Below are 26,651 nucleotides of genomic sequence, written 5' to 3' on the forward strand. Positions count from 1 at the left end.
CTGCATTAACAGAAGCATAGTAGTCATGTCACAGTAAATAATAGCTTTGCTGTATTCTGCATTAGGCTGCATTTGGAATACTGTGTCCAGTCCTGGGTGCCACAAGTTAATCGGTGGAGCATTTCTAGAGAAGAGCAACCAGGACAGTGAGGGGTCTAGAAGAAGTCCTATGAGGAACAGTTGAAATTGCTGTGTGTATTTAGCTTGACCCCTTCATGGATCACTGCCTTGTTGTGGCGAAGGGGCTTGCGTAACTCAGTGAAGCCAAAAGCTATGCCGTGCAGGGCCACCCAAGACGGACAGGTCATGGTGGAGAGTTCTGACAAAATGTGGTCCACCGGAGAAGGAAATGACAACCCACTCCAGTATTCTTGCCAAGAAAACCCCATGGAATGTATCACAAGGCTAAAAGATATGATGCCGGAAGATGAGCCCCTCAGGTCGGAAGGTGTCCAATATACTACTGGGGAAGAGCAGAGGGAATTTCCAAGTAGCGCCAGAAAGAGTGAAGCGGCTGGGCCAAAACCGAAAGGACACTCAGCTGTGGATGTGCCTGGTGGTGAAAAGAAAGTATGATGCTGTAAAGAACAATATTGTTTAGGAACCTGGAAAGTAAGATCAATGAATCAAGGAAAGCTGGAGGTGGTCAAACATGAGATGGCAAGATTGAACATCGACATCTTGGGAATCAGCGAACTAAAATGGACAAGCATATAATTCAGGTGACCATTATATCTACTACTGTGGGCAAGAATCCCTTAGAAGACATGGAGTAGCACTCGTAGTCAATAAAAGGGTGGGAAACGCAGTACCGGGGTACAATCTCAAAAACGACAGAATGATCTCAGTACGAATTCAAGGCAAACCATTCAACATCACAGTAATTCAAGTCTATGCCCGAACCACTGAGGCTGAAGAAGCTGAGGTTGATCGGTTCTATGAAGACCTACAACACCTTCTAGAACTAACACCAAAAAAGATGTCCTCCTCATCATAGGGGATTGGAATGCTAAAGTAGGAAGTCAAGAAATCACCGGGATAACAGGCAAGCATGGCCTTGGTGTACAAAATGAAGCAGGACAAAGGCGAATAGAGTTTTGCCAAGAGAACACGCTGATCATAGCAAACACTCTTTTCCAACAGCACAAGAGGCGACTCTACACATGGAAAGCTCCAGATGGTTAATATCGAAATCAGATTGATTATGTCCTTTGCAGCCAAAGATGGAGAAGCTCTATACAGTCAGTAAAAACAAGACCTGGAGCTGACTGTGGCTCAGATCATGAGCTGCTTCTTGCAAAATTTCAGCTTAAATTGAAGAACGTAGGGAAAACCACTAAACCATTCAGGTATGACCTCAATCATATCCCTTATGAATATACAGTGGAGGTGAGGAATAGATTTAAGGGATTACACCTGATAAAGTGCCTGAGGAACTATGGACGGAGGCCCGTAACATTGTTCAGGAGGCAGCAACGAAATCCATCCCAAAGAAAAAGAAATGCAAGAAAGCCAAGTGGCTGTCTGATGAGGCTTTACAAGTAGCTGAGGAAAGAAGGGAAGCAAAAAGCAATGGAGAAAGGGGAAGATATATCCAACTGAATGCAGAGTTCCAGATAATAGCAAGGAGAGACAAGAAAGCCTTCTTAAATGAACAGTGCAAAGAAATGGAGGAAAACAATAGAATGGGAAAGAGTAGACATCTCTCCAAGAAAATCGGAGATCTCAAGGGAACGTTTTGTGCAAAGACGGGCTTGATAAAGGACAAAGAAGGCAGGGACCTAACGGAAACAGATGAGATTAAGAAGAGGTGGGAAGAATACACAGAAGAACTATACAGGAAAGATCTGAATGTCCCTGATAGCCATGATAGTGTGGTCACTGAACTTGAGCCGGACATCCTAGAGAGTGAAGTCAAGTGGGCCTTAGGAAGCATTACTAACAACACAGCTAGCGGAGATGACAGTATTCCAGCTGAGCTATTTAAGATCCTAAAAGATGATGCTGTTAAAGTGCTGCACTCAATATGCCAACAAATTTGGAACACTCAACATTGGCCACAAGACTGGAAAAGGTCATTTTACATTCCAATTCCAAAGAAGGGCAATGCCAAAGGGTGTTCAAACTACCGTACAATTGCGCTCATTTCACATGCCAGCAAGGTGATGCTCAAAATCCTACAAGCTAGGCTTCAGTAGTATGTGAACCGAGAACTACCGGAAGTACAAGCTGGGTTTCGAAGAGGCAGAGGAACTAGAGATCAAATCGCCAACATTCGCTGCATCATGGAGAAAGCAAGAGAATTCCAGAAAAACGTCTATTTCTGCTTCATTGACTACGCTAAAGCCTTTGATTGTGTGGATCACAACATACTCTGGCAAATTCTGAAAGAGATGGGAGTACCAGACCACCTTACCTGTCTCCTGAGAAACCTGTACGAGGGTCAAGAAGCGACAGTAAGAACCGGACATGGAACAACTGATTGGTTCGAAATTAGGAAAGGAGTACGACAAGGCTGCATATTGTCGCCCTGCTTATTTAACTTATAAGCAGAGTACATCATGAGAAACGCCGGGTTGGATGAATCACAGGTCAGAATGAAGATTGCCAGGAGAATTATCAATAACCTCAGATACGCAGACGATACCACCCTAATGGCAGAAAGCGAAGAGGATCTCGAGCCTCTTGTTGAGGGTGAAAGTGGAGAGTGCAAAAGCTGGTTTGAAACTCAACATTAAAAAAACTAAGATCAGGACATCTGGCCCCATCACTTCCTGGCATATAGAAGGGGAAGAAATGGAAGCAGTGACAGATTTTATTTTCTTGGGCTCCAAGATCACCGCAGACGGTGACTGTAGTCATGAAATTAAAAGACGCTTACTCCTTGGGAGGAAAGCTATGGCAAACCTAGACAGCCTAGTAAGAAGCAGAGACATCACCTTGCCGACAAAGATTCGTATAATCAAAGCTATGGTTTTCCCAGTAGCAATGTATGGCTGTGAGAGCTGGACTATAAGGAAGGCTGAGCGCCGAAGAATTGATGCCTTCAAACTGTGGTGCTGGAGAAGACTCTTACGAGTCCCCTGGACTGCAAGGAGGTCAAATCAGTCAATCCTAAAGGAAATCAACCCTGACTGCTCATTGGAAGGACAGATACTAAAGTTGAAGCTCAAATATTTTGGCCACCTAATGCGAAGAGAAAACTCCCTGGAAAAGAAGACCCTGATGCTGGGAAAGATTGAAGGCAAAAGGAGAAGGGGATGGCAGAGGATGAGATGGCTAGATAGCATCACTGATGCAATGAATATGAACTTGAGCACACCCTGGGAGAGAGCGGAGGACAGGAAGGCCTGGCATGCTATGGTCCATGGGGTCACAAAGAGTCGTACACGACTTAACGACCGAACAACAACTTTTAGCTTGGAGAAGATTTAAGGTGCGATGTGATAGTGGGCTTCAAATATCTGAAAGGGTGTCATTTAGAACATAGAGCAGAGTTCCCTGATGAGCAGAAGTAGAACCAGCGGTTGGAAGTTGAAGGGAAGCCGATTCCAGCTAACCATTAGGAGAAACTTCCTAGTGGTGAAGGCTGTTAGGCAGTGAAATAGATTGCCTTGAGAGCTTTTGGGTTCTCCATCACTTGGAGGTATTTAAGCAGAGGTCAGATGGCAATCTGCCAGGGATGCTGTAGCTGCATCATGCATTGCAGAGCCTGCACTGAACTCTGCAATGGGCTAGATCTCCAAGGTCACTTCCAGCTCTGTGGTTTCTATAAGCTGTTGGATACAATCCTATTAGCAGTTATCACAATGTTTACTGAGAGGTGAGGGTGGGACACCTAATTTGACCTGATATATAGGGTGTATATTAACCTTTTACAGTGTATTTAAATGAAATATTTATAATGCATAGAAAAATAAATGTCAATTAGATGTATTAAATTATTGTCCATGTTGTTTATCAGGTAATTCCCGAAGAGCTAATTTTAATGGCTGAAAGATACAAGCAGTTTCAGTTGAAAAAAGAAATGGAAAGAGATTTAGGAAGGCCTCGTGGAAGATCACGTAAAGGTTTTTAATCTAGTTGGAGATATTTGAACACAGTGAGTGCCTTGGAAATGTTAGCAATTTAAGTAGAAGGCCTTGTGCAGTCTTAAAACATAAAATGAGAGAATCCTGGTTTTCGTCAAACTAGTTAAGTTGCAGGAAAGTGCATTTCCAGATTTGAAAAATGTATGTTCTTTAGACATTTGGGTCAGACGCTTACATAGCAGTCATCAAGTGATGGGGGCCAGGACATACTCTGAAGGCACATAATGCTATAACATACTGAAGCCAAGTACAGTGGTGAGAAAAAGTTTGTGAGCCCGAATGATAATTACAGAAATCATAGTTTTACCATGACAGCCTTTATTAATCAAAACCAGTCCTTTTCTAAATATCCAATAGGGGTTATATGTCTTATGAAATAAAATGATGTATAAATCAGGCGAACACTGAGTACTGAAGAGTCAGGGTTATGTGCAAAAGTGAACCCCTGGTTGCATCAGCTCAGTTAAAGGGAATAATTAGAATCAGGTGTTTAATTAGGTAGATCTTCAGGGGTGAGTTTGGGAGGCCCTACCCTATAAAAGGCTCGGAAAGTTTGTGAGTTTAGTCTTCACCATAAGGTTGTGTGGAAACATGTCATGCCATGATCAAAAGACATCTCTGAGGACCTCAGAAAACCAGTTGTTGCTGCTCATCAGTCTAGAAAGGGTTACAAACCCATTTCCAAGGATTTGGGGCTCCAACAATCCATTGTTAGATAGTCTACAAATAGTGAAGGTTCAAGACATCAGTCAGCCTACCCAGGAGCAGTCGTTCCACCAAAATCTCTCCAAGAAGAAACTGGTGAGTCATCCAGGAAGTCAAAAAGAACCCCAGAGTAACATACAAGGATCTGTAGGCCGTCTTTCCTTGGTTAATGTGAGTGTTCATGACTCAGCGATCAGAAAAAGACTGAACAAGAATGGTGTTCATGGGAGGATAGCCAGGAGGAAAACACTGGTCTCTCGAAAGAACATTGCTGCCCATCTGAAGTTCGCTAAAGATCACATAGATGGTCCCCAAGACTTCTGGAACAGTGTTCTCTGGACAGATGAGTGAAAGGTAGAACTTCTGGGCCTCAGTGATAAATGTTACGTTCCCCCCCTCCAACCGAACACTGAGTTTGAACAGAAGACCTTCATCCCAGCTGTCATGTATGGTGGTGAGAATGTGATTGGGCCTGTTTTGCTGCCTTAGGGCCTGGACAGCTTGCCATCATTGACACAACCATGAATTCTGTAGCGAATCAGAAGATTCTAGAGGAGAATGTCAGGCCACCCATCCATGAGCTGAAGCTGGACCAAAAGTGGGTCATGCAACATGACAAATAAATAAATAAATAATCCTAAACATACAAGCAGATCTACAAAAGAATGGCAGCCAAATAAGAAATTCTGAGTTTTAGAATGGCCTAGTCAAAGTCTGGGTCTGAAACCCGTTGAAATGTGGCAGGACCTGAAGCGAGCTGTTCGTACAAGGAAGCCCTCAAATGTCATTGAGTTGAAGCAGTTCTTTTAAGGAGGAATGGGCCAAAATTCCTCAAAACCAATGTGAGAGACTGACCAACAGTTACAGGAAACACTTGCTTGAAGTCATTGCTGCTCCAGGGGGTACCACCAGGTACTGACTAAAGGTTCACATACTTTTTTACACATGGATATTGAATGTTGACTCAATTGTGGATGAATAAATGTTGAAAAGGCATCATGTTTTGTGTGTCATTTGTTCAGTCAGGTTATCATTCTTCACGCAGGATTAAGAGGTTAGATTCAGATCTAATAACATTTTAGGTTGGAAATGTGTGACAATCCTAGGGGGTTCACAAACTTTCTTGCCACTGTTTGTCTGAGTCTTGGTCAGTGCCTGAATGCAGAGCTGGTGCAAGACTTTCCTCCACCACCACCACTGGGAGCAAGGAAAGGAGTGTGACCTGCGCTACTGCACGGGGTGGGGGTGAAGAGTTAAGCCACCCTTGCTTGAGGGCAGAGAAGAATGTAAGTTGCATCTGCACAGTAAAAGAGGAGCATAAGCCACTGCTGCCACACAGGGAAGGGAAAGAGGAGCACAAGTCGCCACTGCCACCCTCTCCCACTTCCCACCTGCTAGCCACTTCCACCCGCCTTCTGCTCAAGACCTTGTTCTGTGGGTTCATTCATGAGAGCAAGGTGGTGACACTAGAGACTACCAATAGTGCAGCAGCATGGCCTGTCTCCAGGGTCACCTTTCTGCCAATGACTTGCTCTCACGGAGGACCCCTCAAAGTGAGGGGTGGAGCAGCTGCCACCACCTCACTCTGAGCGAGGCATTTGGTGGGTAGCATCCCGGGGAGCCAGCAGGCACTCTGCTGTGAATAGTATGGCTCCTCAGAGTGACTGCCCACCTGCCTGTGCTTTATTCAGAGAGCAGGCAGCAGCAGCTGCTCCAGAGAGAGTGGCCAGCAGGGCTCCCTGGAGTGGCTACCCACCATATTCCTCACTTTGAGAAGCATAAGGCAATGGTAGCATTGGGACTCATGGCCTTCCCGGTGGCTGGGTGTGTTGGATCCACTGCCCTTCAGATCTGCTGTCCGAGGTAGGGGGCTCACCCCTCCTTATGGGAGAGCTGGCTCTGCCTGGATGGAGAAAAAATCTTAGAACCTTATATTTGCTGCCTTAAATATAACAAATAAATGGGATTACTTTCAGGTAGTTTGAGGATAGTATCGAATGTGAGATATGATGGAACATGGTGACCTATGCTGATTGCACCTTCTCCCTTTCAGGGAGGACTTGTACAAAAAGCTTGGAAGTTGTCAACTTGGACATTTTACCTCCTTTTGAGTACCATCATCTTGATCAGTGGAGTTCAGGAATAATGGAAGTTATGCTGGCTTTTAATTTCAAATTTCTGCCTGCTGTAAAATATTCTAATGCAGTGCTGTAGCAAATATGTGAATTATTTTGTTAGGCTTCCATTTTTGATGCATTTTGGTTGAGAGTAGAGAAAATGCTTTCAGTTTGAGAAGCAGCAGAGCATTCCTGTTTTCATGGTTTTTAGTTTCATTAGATGGGATAATTCCACTTCACACAATAATGTTGACAAAAGTTCTGATAAGTTCAAGAGATAAAACAAATGAGGCAGAGATCCCTCCCCAACTTTAATTTAAAATGAGCCCTATTTTTTCTGTTTTGTGTGTGTACGTGTGCTATATCGTTTTTGTTGGTAAGATGTATATTGATGTATTCCCATGCCTAGTGAGTCCCATCTATAGATTAATACTGGATCTGTTAAAACTGAGACGGTAGAATACTGTAAAGCAGTATAAAATTTTTATCAGAACTTTGTTCAGTAACATTTTTGGTTTCTGAATCATCATTTGCACTAAAACTTTAAAAAGAATAAAGGACATGTTTTCACTGATCTACAGATGGTGTATGTTTTTACTTGCCAAATAAATGCTTACATCAGTTTCTTTTACATATATCCTTTCCATGTTCAAGAATGAACCTACCAGATTGTATTGTGTGCCTGCCTTCCTATACAACTGAGAGTCATTAACACTTTATCATAATTGCTCAGTTATTGGACCACTTCACTTTCATATGGATTGTCTGAGAAGCATTCTTCAGTTCCTGGTTTCCATTTCTGTTGCCCTTACAGCAACATCCTCTAGTACAGGAATCCCAAATTTTGGGAGCCAGTGGGCACCACTGGAATTTTGATAATGTGTTGTGGGCATTGTCAGAAAATGGCTGCCATTGAAGGGGTCATGGCCAGTCACCAAATGCACCATTTCACAGAAGGCAAACTGGCGACGCTACAAGACTTACCCTAGAACCTGAGTATGATGCAAGCCCCAAAACCCTAAGTTCTCCTTTGAACCTGCAGTAGCTTACCCATTTGACAGAAAGAAGACTTTATCAGCCAACTTACCCGCCTTGGCTCCTGCCCCCCCCCCCTGCAATATCTCTCGCCCTGGATCAGCACCCCTACACAAGCATGCACCCCATCATTCATGCACACACACATCCCTCCCTTCTCAGGCCCAGACCTCTAATGCCATCCTCACCAGCTTCCATACTGTCCTGGCTTACCAGCCACTGGCCACCATCTTGCTTTTCTAAGAATACCTCTGGGCTCAGGTGACTGGAGGCTGGCACTTTGCACCATATCCAGCCACAAGGTTAAAAAGGGGTGGGGGGTGGGGGCTTGGCAAGTGTGTATTTTGACCTTGTATCAAAGACCTCTGCACAAAAGTGTCTACCTCTCCCTCATCTATCATGTTTTATACCCATGTGATTCCTTGGCATACTCATTAACAGGTTAATTTTAATATCTGCAAATTCTGCAGAATTCTGGTCACATTATCTTGGTTAACAAGTTTCTTCTGGTACGTTTTCTTTGAACTCATTGTCATCTTATAGTTATCTATGCCTCCCAGCCACTGCTGATGTCTTTGTTATGGCTTCCAAACCAACAGGCATCAGGTAAGGATGTTCCCAGTAACCTCTCCTCATAGCAGGTGTACACCATGAGATCATTAGCATAGTCTGTTGCAGTGACGCTAGGCTTCTCAGCTATTTAGCAGAAGCTGCCAGGCCTTAAGTCAAAACACAGCTCACTGTGACCTTGGAATGCAGCCATACGGCTGTACAAAACTACTCTCAGTGCCAACTTTCACAGCCTTTACTTTAGGGGTGTTAAATGCCATCACATGAGTTGTTTTAGGATCACAAGTTTGGTGTTTTCCTCCCCATGGGTCAGTGGTGCTCTCAAATAGACATCTGGGGTCTTTTAGGGGATCTTGTAGGCTTTCCTCCAATACTCATTCAGCCATCTCAAGAACAAGTCAATTATTCAAACTTCCCATTGGCAAGAGCATTTACCTTTAGCAGATGCCGATACAATAATATTGTCTCGGCATCTGCTAACAGTAAATGATCTTGCCAATGGGTGCTTATCAATGGGATCTTCTCAAACTGGGGAGAGTTAACGAGCGGGGTACCACAGGGCTCAGTCCTGGGCCCAGTGCTCTTAATGACTTGGAGGAGGAGGTGCAGGGAATGCTGATCAAATTTGCAGATGACACAAAATTGGATGGGATAGCTAATCCTTTGGAAGACAGAAAAAAGTGATCTTGATAGACTGGAGCACTGGGCAGAAAACAACAGAATGAAATTTAATAGGGATAAATGCCAAGTTCTGCACCTGGGAAAAAGAAACCAACAGTTACAAGATGGGGGATACTTGGCTCGACAACACTACAAGCGAGAAGGATCTTGGAATTGTTGTGTATCACAAGCTGAATATGAGCCAACAATGTGATGTGGCTGTAAACAAGGCAAATGCTCTTTTGGGCTGCATTAATAGAAGCATAGCTTCCAAATCATGTGAAGTACTAGTTCCCCTCTACTCAGCACTGGTTAGGCCTCATCTGGAGTACTGTGTCCAGTTCTGAGCACCACATTTTAAGAAGGATGCAGACAAGCTGGAGAGGGTTCAGAGGAGGGCAACAAAGATGATCAGGGAACTGGAAACAAAGCCCTATGAAGGGAGACTGGAAGAACTGGGCATGTTTAGCCTTGAGAAGAGAAGACTGGGGAGATATGATAGCGCTCTTCAAGTACTTGAAAGGTGGTCACAGAGAGGAAGGCCAGGATCTCGATCATCCCAGAGTGCAGGACACGGAATAATGGGCTCAAGTGACAGGAAGCCAGATTCCAGCTGAACATCAGGAAAAACCTCCTGTTAGACCAATACAACAATGGAACCAATTCCCTAGGGAGGTGCTGGCCTCTCCCACACTGGAGGCGTTCAAGACGAGGCTGGACAGCCATCTGTCAGGGATGCTCTGACTTGGATTCCTGCATTGAGCAGGGGGTTGGACTCCATGGCCTTGTAGGCCCCTTCCAACCCTACTATTCTATGATTCTATGATTAAATGTTTGATTACTCTGAAATAATCATAAGGTCTAATCTGAAGGGGGGGGGGACCTAGAATGTAGCATCATTATAGTGAAGTCACTGAAGGAAGGAAGTTGTGAAATTTTGACAGAGTGGGCAGAAGTAGGTTAACAATCTGATAAGTCAAATAAATACCAACAAATAAATGAGATCACACTCCATTTAGGGCTTCAGAAAAATTTCAGTTCAAAATTTTTCAGCAAACATATTTCACTAAACCTATTTTTTCCCTATGCTCCAGTCAACCCACTGAATAATAATAATACCCATGTGTTTTATATGTTACTGCTGCTTATAGACTTCAAGTGCAAAAGGAATAGTTTCAAATTTCATTCAGGCTCTTTATGAGTTCACATACTCCCAATTCTAAAACTTACAGAGAAAATACTGGAAACCTGTCTTTTTTTTCGCTTTCAATGACTTTTGCTAGCGCATTACACCTTGCCTTCTCAATGATCTCCTCACAGAAAAAGTTGAATTTGGGTATAAAAAAGTGTTGAAGCTCAGTCTTTCTAAGACAATCCAAAAAATAATCCAATAACCTCACAAAGCATTCAGCAAGGTTTGCTGCTGGCCATTCGTCATCCTTGGGCCATTTGACACAAGCATGAAAAAAAGCAGTTTTGGCATGATAAGAATTGAATTTGTCAAACTGATTTCTGTTTTGATGTTTTGTTTTAAGCTGCTCCAACAGATACTTCAGAAGCTTCAGACAGTCTTTCCTGTTGGGAAATAACAAAAGCATTGTGAAACATGTTATTTACACACAATGAGCCAGAATTGCTGCTTTATCCTGAATGAGCAGCGTGCTCTTGTACACAACTTGTTCTCTCCTCTTTCATGTAAGTAAAACAAATGGAAACCTTTATGTCACGGGTAGGGAATTGTTCCTCCTGCCCAGAGTCCACCCCCTGGCATCATAGGAGAGAGAAGCACAGAGCAATCAAAGGTTCCCCACCACTGCTTTATGTGATGTCCAAATTTAGGGTCCTCGTTTGTTGTTCCTCAACAAGCCATGATTTTTAAGCCAAAAACAAATCCAAGTGTATTTCTGATTTACAAGCCTATCTTGTTTGGCAACAACAAACTAGGACATCATGCAAACCTTTTCATTTCTGGTTTGTTTCACCCATTTGCACAAAGGGAGGAGCAAACGAGCTGCTTTTTCACACTATAAGTCAGAAATTCCCGTTCATCATTTTGTGTGAAGATGCCTGCAGTGTTAGATTTATAGGTAAGACTGACTAGCTTCAGAAGCCCAACTGAGCCAGAAAAACTGGCCGTTGTTAAGCTGTGCTCTTTCGGCCTTACTTCCTCCTATCAATAATGTGCACAGTAAGTGCCTCCCCTATGAATGTAAGAGCCTTGCTACATCAGACCAAAGGCCTATCAAGTCCAGCGTCCTGCTCACATAGCAGCCAACTGAATGCCTATGGAAAGCCCAGAAGCAGAACATGAGCACAACAGCACTGTCTTGGTCATGTTCCCCAGGAACTGGAGTTCAGAGGAATACTGCTCCTGATGCTAGATATAGCATACAGCCATCAGGACTAGTAGCCATTGATAACCTTATCCTCCTTCAATCCCCTTTTAAAGCCAAGTTGGTCATCACTACATCTTGTAGTGAACTTCATGGTTTAATTACATGCTGTGTGAAGAAATACTGCCTTTTATCTATCCTGAATCTTTCACCTTTCAGTTTTATTGGATGATTTAGTATTATGAGGAAAAACTCCCCCCCCCCATTCACTTTCTCCACATCATGCGTAATTTTATATACCTCTTCTCATGTTCCCCTTATTTTTTCTAAGCTAAAAATCTCCAAATATAACCTTTCCCCCATGGGGAACTACTCCAGCCCCTTGATCATTTTGGTTGCTCTTCACCATTTCTAGCTCTACAATTTTTTTTGAGGTGCAGTGACCAGAAACGTACATAATATTCCAAGTGTGGTCACACCACGGATTTGTATAAAGGCAGTATATTGGCAGTTTTATTTTGATCTCTTTCCCAATGAACTCCAACATGGAATTCACCTTTTTTGAAGTTAGGCTTTTTTGCCCCAATATGCATCACTTTACACTTGAACTGCACATTACACTGAACTGCATTTGCCATTTTAATGGCCGTTCAGTTTGGGGGGATTTTTTTGGAGCTCTTTGTTATCCATTTTTGTTTTAACAACCCTGAATAATTTGATGTCAGCAAACTTGGCCACCTCACTGCTCACCCCTAACTCCAGATTATGATCAGGTTATAAAGCACCAGCTCCAATGCAAATCCTTGGAGATTACATCCCTCCATTGTGAGAATTGTCCATTTATCCCTACTCTCCTGGTTCAACTAGTTACCAATCCATCTCTTATCCAGTGGTTGCTAAATTTGCTCGGAAGTCTTTTGTAAGGGCTTTGTCAAAAGTTTTTTTGAAAGACAATGTAACCAATGTCTAGCAAATCACCTCTATCCACACGGTTGTTGTCACTCTGTTGTTAATAACTCTAGAAGGGACTAGTGAGACAGGACTAATCTTTGCAGAAGCTATGTTGATACTTTTCTGGAAAATATGCTTAGTAATTTTATCTTTAATGCTTTTTACCAGTTTGTTTGACACTATGTTCTCTATAACACGGTGGGACGGTTCACACGATCAAAACAAGCGACCGTGGCTTGCCGTGAGCTGTGGTGCATGCTAGGCACAATTTGCATAATCCGCGCCTGGCCACAGCTTATCGTGTCTTCCGAACTGGGCAGCATGGCTTGTTGGAGGGTTAAACAGCCATCAAATAACCCTAAAACAGCCCAGGGGTTATTTGAGGGTTGTTTAGCTCTCCAGCAAGCCATGCCGCCTGGATCCAGACAACATGACAAGCTGTTGCAGGGTGGTGATTATGCAAATTGTGTCCAGCACCCACTGTGGCTCACAACAAGCCACTATGGCTTGTTTGGATCGTGCAAACAGATTCATAGAGTGACACTGTTCCCAATACACTCCCAATATAGAGTTTATATCCAGAGATGACATTATCCTGCTAGTTCTCCCCATTCCATCAAGTTTGTTATGCCCACTGTATCTATGTTCTCCTTTAAAATCATGCACTGTAATTCCCCAATCATAGCTTGGAGGCTTCTAGTATTAGCACAGAAACACCTATACATGGTGTCCCTCTCCAAAGGTCTCTCTGGCATGTGTATTTTCCCCTCTGACATCTACACCACCATATCATCACATATTATGACCTCTCAGCCTCACCTGTCTAGCTGGCACTGTACATGAAACTGGTAGCATTTTAGAGAAAGCTATCTCTGAGATCTTGGCTTTCAGTTTCCTACCTAGCAACATAAATCTCACTTCTAGAAGTGGCTGCCTAAACAAATCATTGGGCTTTAGACATTCAAACTTGCTACAACAAATATAAATTGGCACAATTTACTAAGCTATTACTAAGGGCCTGTTCAGTTACTACATATATCATGGAAAAGTATCAGCCTAGTAAGAGGACTGGACTTCACATACCTCTCCCCTACCCCAGAATGACAAAGTAATGTCAGAATCAGGATTTATTGTGTGTGTGTTTTAATATGATGTCTGCTAGCTGCTGTGGTAGAAGTCCCCTAATCTTTCTGTGGATAGATTGCATGGTTCTGTGTCAGGAAGACATTACATTCAAATAAAAGATTATACAGCCTGGTCCATACATTATGTTCTCCTCACATGGAGGGCTGAACAAGAGACTGACCTTGTAACACCTGAACCAAGCAAGCTTTAAGAAGCTATACTGTTTAAGCAAGGGACAAATTTTCCTTTAAAATAAGCACCACCACTTGCTCGTGGATTTGAAATCTACTCTAAATATCTCCCAGAATTCAGTTTACCTTGCTGAGACAGTATGAGCGGTTGCATCATTCTTGTAGTGGCGTTGATTATAAGAGTAAAAAAAAATAAATCTTAGATCCATCTTTTCACAAGGTAATGCCTTCTTTGCCTAGTTTGGAGATGACTCTAGCCAAATTAATATAATGTGTCTCCTATGAAATAGCAGGAGTAAGGTGAGCAAACTATTCATCCTGCTGCAGTTCAGTGACCCCTGGCAGATGGACAGAGCTAATCAATAACCTACAGTCTAGGACAGAACACACATCCTAAATTTCTGTACCGTCCATAAAATCTTGCTAATGGGTGCTCTTTTGCAATAGAACCTATTCATTTAAAACGGAAAGGAAATGGCAGTCTCTGCCTGATTAAGCATACTTGAGCTGATGATTCAGCCCAGTGGTATCTCATTCCCTGAGCCAGCAGGAATGGTAAGGATTGGGCATGTGCTGTTGCTGTCTCCACAGGTTGCCAATACTTTGCTGACAACACCCAGACTATTGGAGACCACACAGACTTTTTAGCCGTCAGGTCCCTTGCTAGAGTCTCCATTTTTTTCCTTTGAAGGGAATGAGCAGGGAGATAACTCATGCTACCCCACTGAGTAGTGTAGTGGGTGCTAACCTGTGCACCAAAAATGAAGGGTCCCTGGTGTTCCCTTCCTATAGAAATGGAGACAGAGAATGGAGGAGATCACTTAGGGAACAATCCTATGCATATTTAGACAGAAAAGGACCTACAACTCCCCGCATTCCTCAGCCAGCCATGTGACTATAGCATGGTGTAAAAGTAATGGAGTGGTGCAGCCAGTTAATTGTTACAGTATTCCAGTTGCTTGAACAATTTCTGGACTGATACAATAGCTAAAGTAGAGTTGACAAATTGGAACAACAATTATTAGATACTAACCTACAGCATTTTAGGCCATTGGCTTCACAGCATGTCTTTGTGTTGCCATGATTAGTAATCATACTCTTCTCAATATTTGAGAAAGAGAGTCGCCAAGTATTCTCTAAGTAAAAAAAGAACAATGTATTGCAATACCAATTCCAGAAATTATTGGAAATATTTTCTTTTTGAACAACATGAATTATCTGATAAAAAATGGGGTTCACCTTAGTGAGAGATGATCCATTCCTTTAAAGACACCGACCTAGTTTGCATGACATGACAGCCCACTGTGGCTTAACTTACCCATGGGGACGATCACATTGTGCCAGGTGCCCCATGGGCACCATTTCTGCATAGCACCTTGGATGCCTGGCTTGCTGTGGCTTGTCATGTTGTATGAATCCAGGCAGCAGAGGTTGCTTGAAGGTTGGACAACTCTCAGTTAACTCATGGCTTGTTTTAGGGTTATTTGATGGTAGTCTAACCCTCAAACAAACCTGCCACTTGGGTTCGCATGACACAACAAGCCACAGTAACCCAGGCGCCTACAGGTGCTATGCGAAAATGGTGCCCGTGGGTGCCTGGCACAATATGAAAGCCCTCGTGGGTAGATAAGCCACAACGGGCTGTCATGTCGTGTGAATCAAATCACTGTATGAACATTGCAACTCGTAAGAGCACATTTTCAACAGTGGAAAGGCTCTAGTGCTAGCACTGGTCTCAGATCTTGAACTCTGCATAAATAAGCTGGGCAGGAGCCAAATCTTAAGTGGCATTTAATGTATTAGCCTTGGAGCAAGGAAAGTAGCCCAGTCCTGCACCTCCCCCCGTCCCTTATACAGCAAGTATAGGTCAGCTTTAGCAGCCATGATTCAGTTTATTCTACTATGGTCCAGTCTCACCATCACGACTGGGTTGTTAGACTATTTCCCACCCTTAATATTTCACCATTTTTTCCCTTTCATATGGACTAGAATAGGAAACTCTGGACCCTCTGTTTTTGTTGTTAAACAGTAAGTCTAGTAGAAGGAATAACCTATTACAGTAGCCTCTTGAACTACTGTAATACTACAGAGGAGCTAGAAAATGTGACACAGTGCTTGGCTTTTTTTGCTCTTCCTTCCCGTCTACCCTGCCACCACAGCTGACTGGTGCAGGGCTGGGTGCTCCAACAGTACATAAGCGCCTTCATCCAGCCATGCAAAACACATCTTTGAGGTAGAAAGAGGGACTGAGCTGCATGGCAAGCTTGCAGTCTTTAAGTTTGAAATCCTTTGAGCTTGTATAGGCGTTAAGCCCGACAACCTCAAAGGTAGTTATTTATTTTTAGTACCTTTATAGCACTTTCCATCTTTGACATGCTTGGGCACCAGGTAGAGTGGTTCATTGAGGTAGGCTTGCTTCACTTTTGCTCCTAGCCATCCTTTAATGTCCAGGCCATTGTTTGTACTGTCGCACCAGTTCCGTTGCCGAGATTCCAAAGCAAGAGTGATATCTACTGATATAACTGAAGGAGGGTTTCCAATTATAAGGGTTACTGCTGGGCTTCCAGGCCTCTTTCTCTCTACAGCCACATCTGTTAATAGCAAAAAAATAATAATAATTTCTTTCACACTCAGTATACTTTTGTTGGTCGTTTCATCAAAACCTGAGCAAAATACAGGAAGCCAATACAAAAGATATAACTAATATAGTAAAATCAAGTTACAATACAAACTTTTTACACAAGGAATTCATTTGTGGAACAAAATGCCAGTAGCTGACATACATCTTGAAAAGGGCAATATTATTGACAGTATTATTGTTCTGTTATTTTTCCTTTACAATAGAAAACTAAAGTCCAATTTAAACATGATGCAGCAGAAAAGATCACACATTTAAACTGTGTCCTCAGCTCTTAAATGTGTGCTTTTAACATGCCAGCACCCACCCAGGTTACAGATCTCTGTCATGCTAAAGGTTGCACACATAGGGATGAGAACCTGATTTAAACATCTCTTCCCCTACCCCCTAACTTACAATACTGAATTGTTCTTGCATGCCTGAATCACATTTCGGTCAAGCCTTAGATTCACAATCCTATGAATGTTTAGACAGAAAAAAAAGTCCTGTAACTCCAAATGACATCAGGGAAGGGCCATATCATCTACCATCACTTGTTCCCACCGGAAACAGTGGGTGGATGATCCACCCGGCATGTGGGTTGGGACTCAGCTTTGCTGTGTGCTTAGCTCACTGGGACTGAGTCAGCAGCTGGAGGAGCATTCCAGCCACCAGATGGCTGGGGACGCTTCACCAAGATGGTGTCTTCCCAATAGAGAAGGTGCCAAGTCCCTCGGGTTTCATACACTGTGTCGTCCCTATGGGGGTGGTGCAGAAACAGACTTGGCTGTCTGTCCACATCTCCCACTGCAGGGATTCCTCCAGGTGATGAGGTTGGAGGCCAAGTCCTGCCCCCTGGAAGAATCCATGAAGGCTCTGACGGTTGCATGGGAAGCCTCCATGAGCTGGAGGTTCCTCATCCCTGACCTATACAACCAAGATTCTATTCTCCACTTCAGGGGTGGGCAGACTTCAGGCCTGTGGGATATACTTTGGTTTTTGCTAGTACCCAGAGGCCCACCAAAAAGAGCCACATGCAAAATGGTGGCTCGGGTGGAGTCAATTACCGCACCCTAAGAGACATTCATCTAGGATAACCTACATATGCAAGTAATATACAATATTACATATGCAAGCTGCTGGTTAGAAATTGCTGAGTTATTTTTCTGTGGGGGTGCAGGGAGGAGGGAAGAACTAGAGAACACAGAAACATTTTCTTTGGGGGCTGGGTGCAGAGGAGAGATGAGTGAATTCAGGGTTAATTGAAGAATTCATTTGATGCAGGATCTAGGTGGCTAATGAGTTTGAGGGGGACGTGGTTTTGGAATGATTTGGGGGTGTTCTTGGTGCGGGATCTGAGTGGCTAATGAATGGGGGAGGACTGATCTAAAGGTGATCTTGGGGCAGGATCTGGCTAGGTAATGTGTTTGGGGGAAACTGATTTTTGACTGATTTTTCTATTTGGGGAAATGAATTTTAGAGTAATTTAGAGGTGATTGGGGGAAATTCATTGGCTTGTCTTTTGTGAAATAGGTGCTGTACTTGAGCTGTCAAATATGGGATCAAAAGACTGTTTTTGTGCTATATGGGGCAGTCAACACACACGTGATTTGCATTCATCATCTTAAAGTTAACTTGCATGCCTCAGTTTGTTTTTGAATGCAAACAGGAGTCCCTTTGGCTCCATCTGCTGTTATCTGCCCTGACCCAAAGTGCACCAGCTGCCACTGTTACTAAATATTAGCATAACTCCTGGGCCATTCTAGGAAGGAAGCATGATGGTGGCCAAAACTTTCCTCTTGTCAGTTGCGCTGGCAGAGCCTGCAGTACAGTCCTACACATGTGTACTTAGAATGAAGCTCAGTTGAGTTCAGTGGGACTTACCCCCAGGAAAATGGGCTAAGGATTGTTGCCAAAAAGAAAAACTATTAGAAGAAGCCAGAAATGCCACTATTGTAAGCGTCCCCTACCCTGTGAAATACTTTTGCCCCAAGCTTTCCTGAAAATCACAGTTTCAGTGGACCAAATCTCCCCATTCCTTATCAGACAAGCTATTGATTTGGGGAAGGTTTGATAATACCATGAGCCTCGTGTGGCGCAGAGTGGTAGGCGGCAGTATTGCAACTGAAACTCTCCCTACAACCTGAGTTCGATCCCAGCGGAAACTGGGTCTTGGGTAGCTGGCTCAGGTCGACTCAGCCTTCCATCCTTCCGAGGTCGGTAAAATGGGTACCCAGCTTGCTGAAGGAAAGGTAGTCACGACTGGGGAAGGCAATGGCAAACCACCCCACTACAGTCTGCCATAAAAACACCAGCGCAAGCGGCGTCCCTCTAGGGGTCAGTAATGACCCGGTGCTTGCACAGGAGGAACCTTTCCTTTCTTTTTCTTGATAATACTCCAGAATGTATGTCAGATGGAGCAACTGGAACGGATACAATACTAGTCAAATCTAAAATCTACGTTGTAATTAACTTTTTCAGGTGACTATCTCCAGGAAGCACATATATTTAGGTGCACAGTTCTTAAGGCATGCTAAAATTAGTATGTTAACAGTTTTCTAGTTCAATTTCTTTCATAAAACCCATATCACTATTTGTGCTTAGGTTTTATTTATTTCAATGGGACTGGACAGTGTTTAGCTGTGTGTGCCCAGTATTTTTGAAAAGTGTTGCTTATCTCTGAAGAGGCAGAGGGAAAATTAAGTAATCTGCACTTACCTTTTATTTTCCCTACTTCTTCTACAATAATGCGCCTCAATTCTGAAAGCATCTTGGAAGATGAGAGTTGTTCTTTATCATCTAAAAATTTGTCTAGAGCCCCTCTTCCAACATTCCTCTTCAACTTTACATAACGAAAAGCACCAGCAGAAGCACCAACATCACAGGATTCCAGCTCAACTCTTAGATCTGGCACTTTAAGCATAATATCAAACTCATTTGGGCTACATACCTGTAAGCCAAACAAACATAAATACTGAGAGTATTTCTCATCTTTCCAAGGCTTCAATGTGTCTAAAAAAATCATGAGTAAGACATACTACAAAAACAAAGTTAAAAACACAGTACTGTTTAGGGATGTATGAAAGTCACTTACCTTTTCGCAGATGTGATTCGCAGTGGGGGGGGAGGCGCTCCGTCCCTCCCCCCAGAATCCTCCCTGGCCGGCTCCATGGAGCTGCTGGCCAGGGCCGTCCGTCCGCAGCTGGAGTTCCAGCTGCGGCTGGGCTGCTGCGGATGCAAATGGCGGCCGCCATAGCGGCCGCCATTTGCGTCCTGCCAGGCTGCCGTGATAGGCTACATAAGTATTTATGTAGCCTATCACGGCAAAGAGCAGGCACGCAAATGGCGGCCGCTACGCCGTTTGCACCGCTGCTCTTTCCGTGATAGGCTACGTAAGTATTTACGTAGCCTATCACAGTAAAGGGAGCCACGGTAAATGGCATTTGCGTGGCTGCCTTTACCACGCAAGAGGTAAAGAGGAAAGAGCAGCGGCGCAAACAATGTAGCGGCCACCATTTGCGTGCCTGCTCTTTGCCATGATAGGCTACGTAAATACTTACGTAGCCTATCACGGCAGCCTGGCAAGATGCAAATGGTGGCCGCAGCAGCCGGCCGAAAGACCAGCCGCTAGAGCCGCCGGAGCCCCAGGTAAGTTTCGTTCCGGGGGGATTCCGCAAGGTGGCGGGGGGTGGGAGGCCGTTCCACCACAGGTTTCGGGGGGCCGAATGCCAGTGCATTCGGCCTCACTGAAATCCGTGGCGGAATTCTCCGCCATCCCTAGACAGCTGTTGACACATAATGTTAGGCTACTTGCTTGCTAGGACTTCAGGGTGATCAGTTGATGTTTCATCAAGGGAACTTATTGACAGAAGTAGTTTAATACATCAAAAGCCACTGAATGCTCCAACAGAATCAGAGGAATTATTTTCCTCATCAACCTCCAGACACAGCTCATCTAGCAAGCTACTAGGGTTGTCTCCATCCAATAAAAAGGGCAGAACCCAGATCGAAGGTGAAAGAAGGTTGTTGCTAAAATGGCAGCCATATGTTTAATCCCCTGCCCTCATAACACCTTTGAGCACCTGAAAAGTGTCAGGGCATGGCACAGCATTTTGCACTGTGATATCAAGTCAATAAAAGAGCTTCCCATTATCTTTAAGCATTGTAACTTAAACTCTGCTCATGCTTCAGTATTTCTTCTAGTTGCTAGCCTGGGCTCTATTAACAAAACATATCCCAGCTACACAAAAATGGTAGTTCCCTACCTATGAGCCACTATAACATGAGCTAAGATATTCAGAGCTAACAACATCAAGGCCAACAGTAAGTAATTCTTTAAATATATCAGAAGCAGGAAACCACCTAGGGAGGCAGTTGGACCACTGGATGAAAACAGAGTTAAAGGAGTACTAAAGGAGGATAAGGAGATTGCGGAGAAGCTGAATTAATCATTTTCACCTGTCTTCACTGCAGAAGATGTAGGACAGATAGTTGTACCTGAACTGATTATTCAGGAAGGAAATCTGAGGAACTGAGGCAAATAGTGGTGACAAAAGATGAAGTTCTCAACATTAACCAACTGAAAACTAATAAATCACCAGGTCCAGATGGTATCCATAGTCATCTCTGGATATAAACTCTATAGGAAGGGCATACTGAACGTGATGTCACTCTGTACGTCAAAGAGGGCATACTGTCAAGCAAACTAGAAAACCTAAAAGGGGCAGACTCTTCCACAGAAGTGCTGTAGGTAACTATAGTGTCCAAAAATAATTTAGTACTGGGGACATGCTATTATCCCCTGGACCAGAATGCTCAGCGTGATCTTGAGGTGGAGAATGAAGGATGGGGGTGGAGCATGTAAGCAAGAAGATGTGGGTTGAGTGAGCTCCTCAACAATAAACAAGAAAATGACTAAAATACTGGATTTGTAAATCTAAACTTATGACAAATACAACGCTTAAACAGCAAACTGGCATGTACTGTTGAACTTAGAAAAAAAGCATTACTGGACTTCTTTAAAATTAAAGAAGTGGGCCTACCAGAAGACGAAATAAAACAACCTTGCAAGATAGCTCCTGGCCAGTGGAAAACTACAAATGGATCCCCAGCAGAGGAACCGCTAGCATGGAGAGCTGAATTGCTTCCCAATTTACCAAGTTCAAAGAAGAAATGTTAGAAAACTGGACAAGTTATTTTGGAACAAAAATTGGAAGACATGCTAGAGTAGAGGGGGTTGAAAGTACAGCCTCAGAAGCATTTGACCTTGCAGCTGCAGCGAAGAATTAAAACTGAACAATTACAACAAGAAAATATTCAGATTAAGACGAAATTAGAACAAGCAGAAAATCGGAGCAGACGTATTAATGTGAGAGTACAAGGACTGATAGAATCAGCAGAAACTGAGGAACTAAAATCCTTTTTAGCACAATGGATGTCATCGTTACTACCAGACTTTCAAATAAAAGAAGTTGAAAGAGCCCACAGAGCATTAAGGCCAAAAAGTATAAATGCTGACAGACCTCGTGATATAATAATCTGCTTTGCAAGATATACAAAGAAGGAAGACTTTATGCAGAAGATAAAATCTGCAAAAGACATACAATTTAACAGAAAGCCTGTCTTAATATTGCCAGACCATGTTCCAGAAACTTTAAACAAGCAACAAGAGTTTCACCCATTTACTAGAAAGCTACAAGAAGCCGATATTCACCCAGTGGGGCTTTCCTTTCAGCATTACAATTAATCATAATGGTGGCCATTATGTGGCAACAACTTTAAAAGAAATGGTTGAGACATTCAAAGCTCTGAAAATAGACTTACATATAGAACTTGCATCAGAAAGAATCCTGAAAGGAGGAATCACTAGTATGGAACATGAGGAATGGGAGTTAGCTCAAAGGTGGAAAGCACTGAGACGAAAACCTACAGAACCTGATGGAGGAGAGGAGTTACTACCACTGAGACCCGGAAGAACTATTCAGTATAAGAAGAAATAAACTCCTAAAGAAGTCTGCTAGCGGACGGACTGCAACATCATACATAGAAATCCAATTAAGTTTAGATGAGAAAGAAAAGAGAAAAGTCGTTTGTTATGAAATTTTATACTTAAAAAATTGAGGATGTCTCGTGAAAGATTCTGATATAACCATTGTTAATATCTAACAGCATTATACTTGCTCACTGTAAACTCATGTTAGGAAAGCTTAAAAAAGAGAAAACCTGGGTGAGATATGATCACCCTGGAAGAACTCTCCTGTGTTAAAACAGGGGGTTCAGGGGAAATGCTATTCCTACTGGGTCTGGCAGCACGTGCTGCGGAAGGATCCAGGGAGGGAGGGGGAGTTGTGGGATTGTTCTCTCAAGGTTTCAGTAGTTTTATATATGAGTACTAGAAATATAAATAATGTAAGTAAGTTACAAATAAGTACCTTGAATATCAAAGGAGGAGGAGCAAGTAGATTACAGAAATTACTAAAAGAGACCAATGCAAATACTATTTCTTAAAAGAAATGCATAAAATAACTGTTAGAGACTTTCGTGCCTACAGAAAAATGGGATAAACAATTCTATGTGACAGGAAGTAATAAAGCATGAGGCATGGCTATTTTAATCCGATCTGATATTGATTTTCAGTTACAAAAAATTCAAAGAGACATTAGAGGTCGCTATATCTCCATAGAAGGGAAATTGAACCAAACTAGAATATATACTTTAGCTTCAATATATGCACCAAAAGCAGGGCAATTTAACTTTATAAACAACACACTTAATAAGCTGAGAAAGTTTTCTACTCCGACAATTATAGTAGGGAGAGACATGAGTTGGAATCTCCAAGGGGTAGATCCCAGGAAACTGGAGAATAAGGAAAAAGGTACACTAAATTCATCAACCCCTTCATTGATCACTGCCTTGTTGTGGCGAAGGGGCTTGCGTAACTCAGTGAAGCCATAAGCTATGCCATGCAGGGCCACCCAAGACGGACAGGTCATGGCAGAGAGTTCTGACAAAATGTGGTCCACTGGAGAAGGAAATGGCAACCCACTCCAGTATTCTTGCCAAGAAAACCCCATGGAACATATCACAAGGCTAAAAGATATGACGCCGGAAGATGAGCCCCTCGGGTCGGAAGGTGTCCAATATGCTACTGGGGAAGAGCAGAGGGTATTTCCAAGTAGCGCCAGAAAGAGTGAAGCGGCTGGGCCAAATCCGAAAGGACACTCAGCTGTGGATGTGTCTGGCGGTGAAAAGAAAATCCGATGCTGTAAAGAACAATATTGTTTAGGAACCTGGAATGTCAGATCAATGAATCAAGGTAAGCTGGAGGTGGTCAAACATGAGATGGCAAGATTGAACATCAACATCTTGGGAATCAGCGAACTAAAATGGACAGGCATGGGCGAATTTAATTCAGGTGACCATCATATCTACTATTGTGGGCAAGAATCCCTTAGAAGAAATGGAGTAGCACTCATAGTCAACAAAAGGGTGGGAAAAGCAGTACTGGGGTACAATCTTAAAAATGATAGAATGATCTCAGTACGAATCCAAGGCAAACCATTCAACATCACAGTAATTCAAGTCTATGCCCCAACCACTGATGCCGAAGAAGCTGAGGTTGATCGGTTCTATGAAGACCTACAACACCTTCTAGAACTAACACCAAAAAAAAGATGTCCTCTTCATCATAGGGGATTGAAATGCTAAAGTAGGAAGTCAAGAAATCACCGGGATAACAGGCAAGCATGGCCTTGGTGTACAAAACGAAGCAGGACAAAAGCTAATAGAGTTTTGCCAAGAGAACATGCTGATCATAGCAAACACTCTTTTCCAACAGCACAAGAGGCGACTCTACACATGGACAGCACCAGATGGTCAATATCAATCAGATTGATTATGTCCTTTGCAGCCAAAGATGGAGAAGCTCCATACAGTCAGTAAAAACAAGACCTGGAGCTGACTGTGGCTCAGATCATGAGCTGCTTCTTGCAAAACTTCGGCTTAAATTGAAGAACGTCAGGAAAACCACTAAACCGTTCAGGTATGACCTAAATCATATCCCTTATGAATATACAGTGGAGGTGAGGAATAGATTTCAGGGATTAGACCTGATAGACAGCGTGCCTGAGGAACTATGGATGGAGGTCCGTCACTTTGTTCAGGAGGCAGCAACGAAATCCATCCCAAAGAAAAAGAAATGCAAGAAATCCAAGTGGCTGTCTGATGAGGCTTTACAAGTAGCTGAGGAAAGAAGGGAAGCAAAAAGCAAGGGAGAAAGGGGAAGATATATCCAACTGAATGCAGAGTTCCAGAGAATAGCAAGGAGAGACAAGAAGGCCTTCTTAAATAAACAATGCAAAGAAATCGAGGAAAACAACAGAATGGGAAAGACTAGAGATCTCTTCAAGAAAATTGGAGATCTCAAGGGAACGTTTTGTGCAAAGACGGGCATGATAAAGGGCAAAGAAGGCAGGGACCTAACAGAAGCAGATGAGATTAAGAAGAGGTGGCAAGAATACACAGAAGAACTATACAGGAAAGATCTGAATGTCCCTGATAGCCATGATAGTGCAGTCACTGAACTTGAGCCGGACATCCTAGAGAGTGAAGTCAAGTGGGCCTTAGGAAGCATTAGTAACAACAAAGCTAGCAGAGATGACAGTATTCCAGCTGAGCTTTTAAAATCCTAAAAGATGATGCTGTTAAAGTGCTGCATTCAATATGCCAACAAATCTGGAACACTCAACAGTGGCCACAAGACTGGAAAAGGTCAGTTTACATTCCAATTCCAAAGAAGGGCAACGCCAAAGAGTGTTCAAACTACCGCACAATTGCGCTCATTTCACATGCCAGCAAGGTGATGCTCAAAATCCGACAAGCTAGGCTTCAGCAGTATGCGAACCGAGAACTACCGGAAGTACAAGCTGGGTTTAGAAGAGGCAGAGGAACTAGAGATCAAATCGCCAACGTTCGCTGCATCATGGAGAAAGCAAGAGAATTCCAGAAAAACGTCTATTTCTGCTTCATTGACTATGCTAAAGCCTTTGATTGTGTGGATCACAACAAACTGTGGCAAATTCTGAAAGTGATGGGAGTACCAGACCACCTTACCTGTCTCCTGAGAAACCTGTACGAGGGTCAAGAAGCAACAGTAAGAACCAGACATGGAACAACCGATTGGTTCAAAATTGGGAAAGGAGTACGACAAGGCTGCATATTGTCACCCTGCTTATTTAACTTATATGCAGAGTACATCATGAGAAATGACGGGTTGGATGAATCAGAGGTCGGAATTAAGATTGCTGGGAGAATTATCAACAACCTCCGATATGCAGACGATACCACCCTAATGGCAGAAAGCGAAGAGGATCTCAAGAGCCTCTTGTTGAGGGTGAAAGAGGAGAGTGCAAAAGCTGGTTTGAAACTCAACATTAAAAAAACGAAGATCATGGCATCTGGCCCTATCACTTCCTGGCATATAGAAGGGGAAGAAATGGAAGCAGTGACAGATTTTACTTTCTTGGGCTCCAAGATCACCACAGACGGTGACTGTAGCCATGAAATTAAAAGACGCTTGCTCCTTGGGAGGAAAGCTATGGCAAACCTAGACAGCATAGTAAGAAGCAGAGACATCACCTTGCCGTCAAAGGTCCGTCTAATCAAAGCTATGGTTTTCCCAGTAGTAATGTATGGCTGTGAGAGATGGACTATAAGGAAGGCTGAGCGCCGAAGAATTGATGCTTTCGAACTGTGGTGCTGGAGAAGACTCTTACGAGTCCCCTGGACTGCAAGGAGGTCAAATCAGTCCATCCTAAAGGAAATCAACCCTGAGTGCTCATTGGAAGGACAGATACTGAAGCTGAAGCTCCAATATTTTGGCCACCTAATGCGAAGAGAAAACTCTCTGGAAAAGACCCTGATGCTGGGAAAGACTGAAGGCAAAAGGAGAAGGGGACGGCAGAGGATGAGATGGCTAGATAGCATCACCGATGCAATGGATATGAACTTGAGCACGCTCGGGGAGAGCGTGCAGGACAGGAAGGCCTGGCGTGCTATGGTCCATGGGGTCACGAAGAGTCGGACACGACTGAACGACTGAACAACAACAACAAAATTCATCAAGGCAGTGTGTAAAACAAGAAAATGCAAAGACAGCTTTCAGGATATTTCAGAACCACGGGCTAAGCAAAGTGTGGGGAGAATGTAATCCGAATGACTACAGTTATACTTTTTACTCAAAAGTGCATGATACTCAA

The 26,651-nt window shown here is 43.3% G+C and overlaps 2 protein-coding genes across 8 annotated transcripts in view; one reads left to right on the forward strand and one right to left on the reverse strand.

The window, feature by feature from the left end:
• The window catches only part of DDX43 (DEAD-box helicase 43), a 42,645-nt gene extending 35,102 nt beyond the window's left edge, over window positions 1-7,543 (forward strand). Inside the window, exons 15-16 of one of the 6 annotated variants that reach the window (XR_014786597.1) lie at window positions 3,965-4,102; window positions 6,850-7,490. Coding sequence is in view for 5 of the 6 variants with exons in the window: in XM_084826921.1 (XP_084683047.1) it covers window positions 3,965-4,070; window positions 6,850-7,010 (267 nt within the window). In the remaining variant the exon portion in view is untranslated. Of the gene's footprint in view, window positions 1-3,964; window positions 4,131-6,849 lie in introns of those variants that run through there. The other 5 variants (XM_084826922.1, XM_084826926.1, XM_084826921.1 and 2 more) reach the window with 5 other exon arrangements.
• CGAS (cyclic GMP-AMP synthase) overlaps window positions 7,376-26,651 on the reverse strand; it is a 38,506-nt gene continuing 19,230 nt past the window's right edge. Inside the window, exons 2-5 of one of the 2 annotated variants that reach the window (XM_084826931.1) lie at window positions 19,114-19,345; window positions 16,127-16,369; window positions 14,812-14,914; window positions 7,376-10,753 (exon numbers count right to left, since the gene is read on the reverse strand). In XM_084826931.1, the coding sequence (XP_084683057.1) occupies window positions 10,405-10,753; window positions 14,812-14,914; window positions 16,127-16,369; window positions 19,114-19,345 (927 nt within the window). In that variant the 3' untranslated portion in view covers window positions 7,376-10,404. The remainder of the gene's footprint in view (window positions 10,754-14,811; window positions 14,915-16,126; window positions 16,370-19,113; window positions 19,346-26,651) is intronic. The other variant, XM_084826932.1, reaches the window with a different exon arrangement.

The sequence above is a fragment of the Heloderma suspectum genome, chromosome 1, assembly GCF_057233095.1.
Source record: "Heloderma suspectum isolate Gila_16-S chromosome 1, 16-S_ref, whole genome shotgun sequence".
Taxonomy (NCBI): Eukaryota; Metazoa; Chordata; class Lepidosauria; order Squamata; family Helodermatidae; genus Heloderma; species Heloderma suspectum.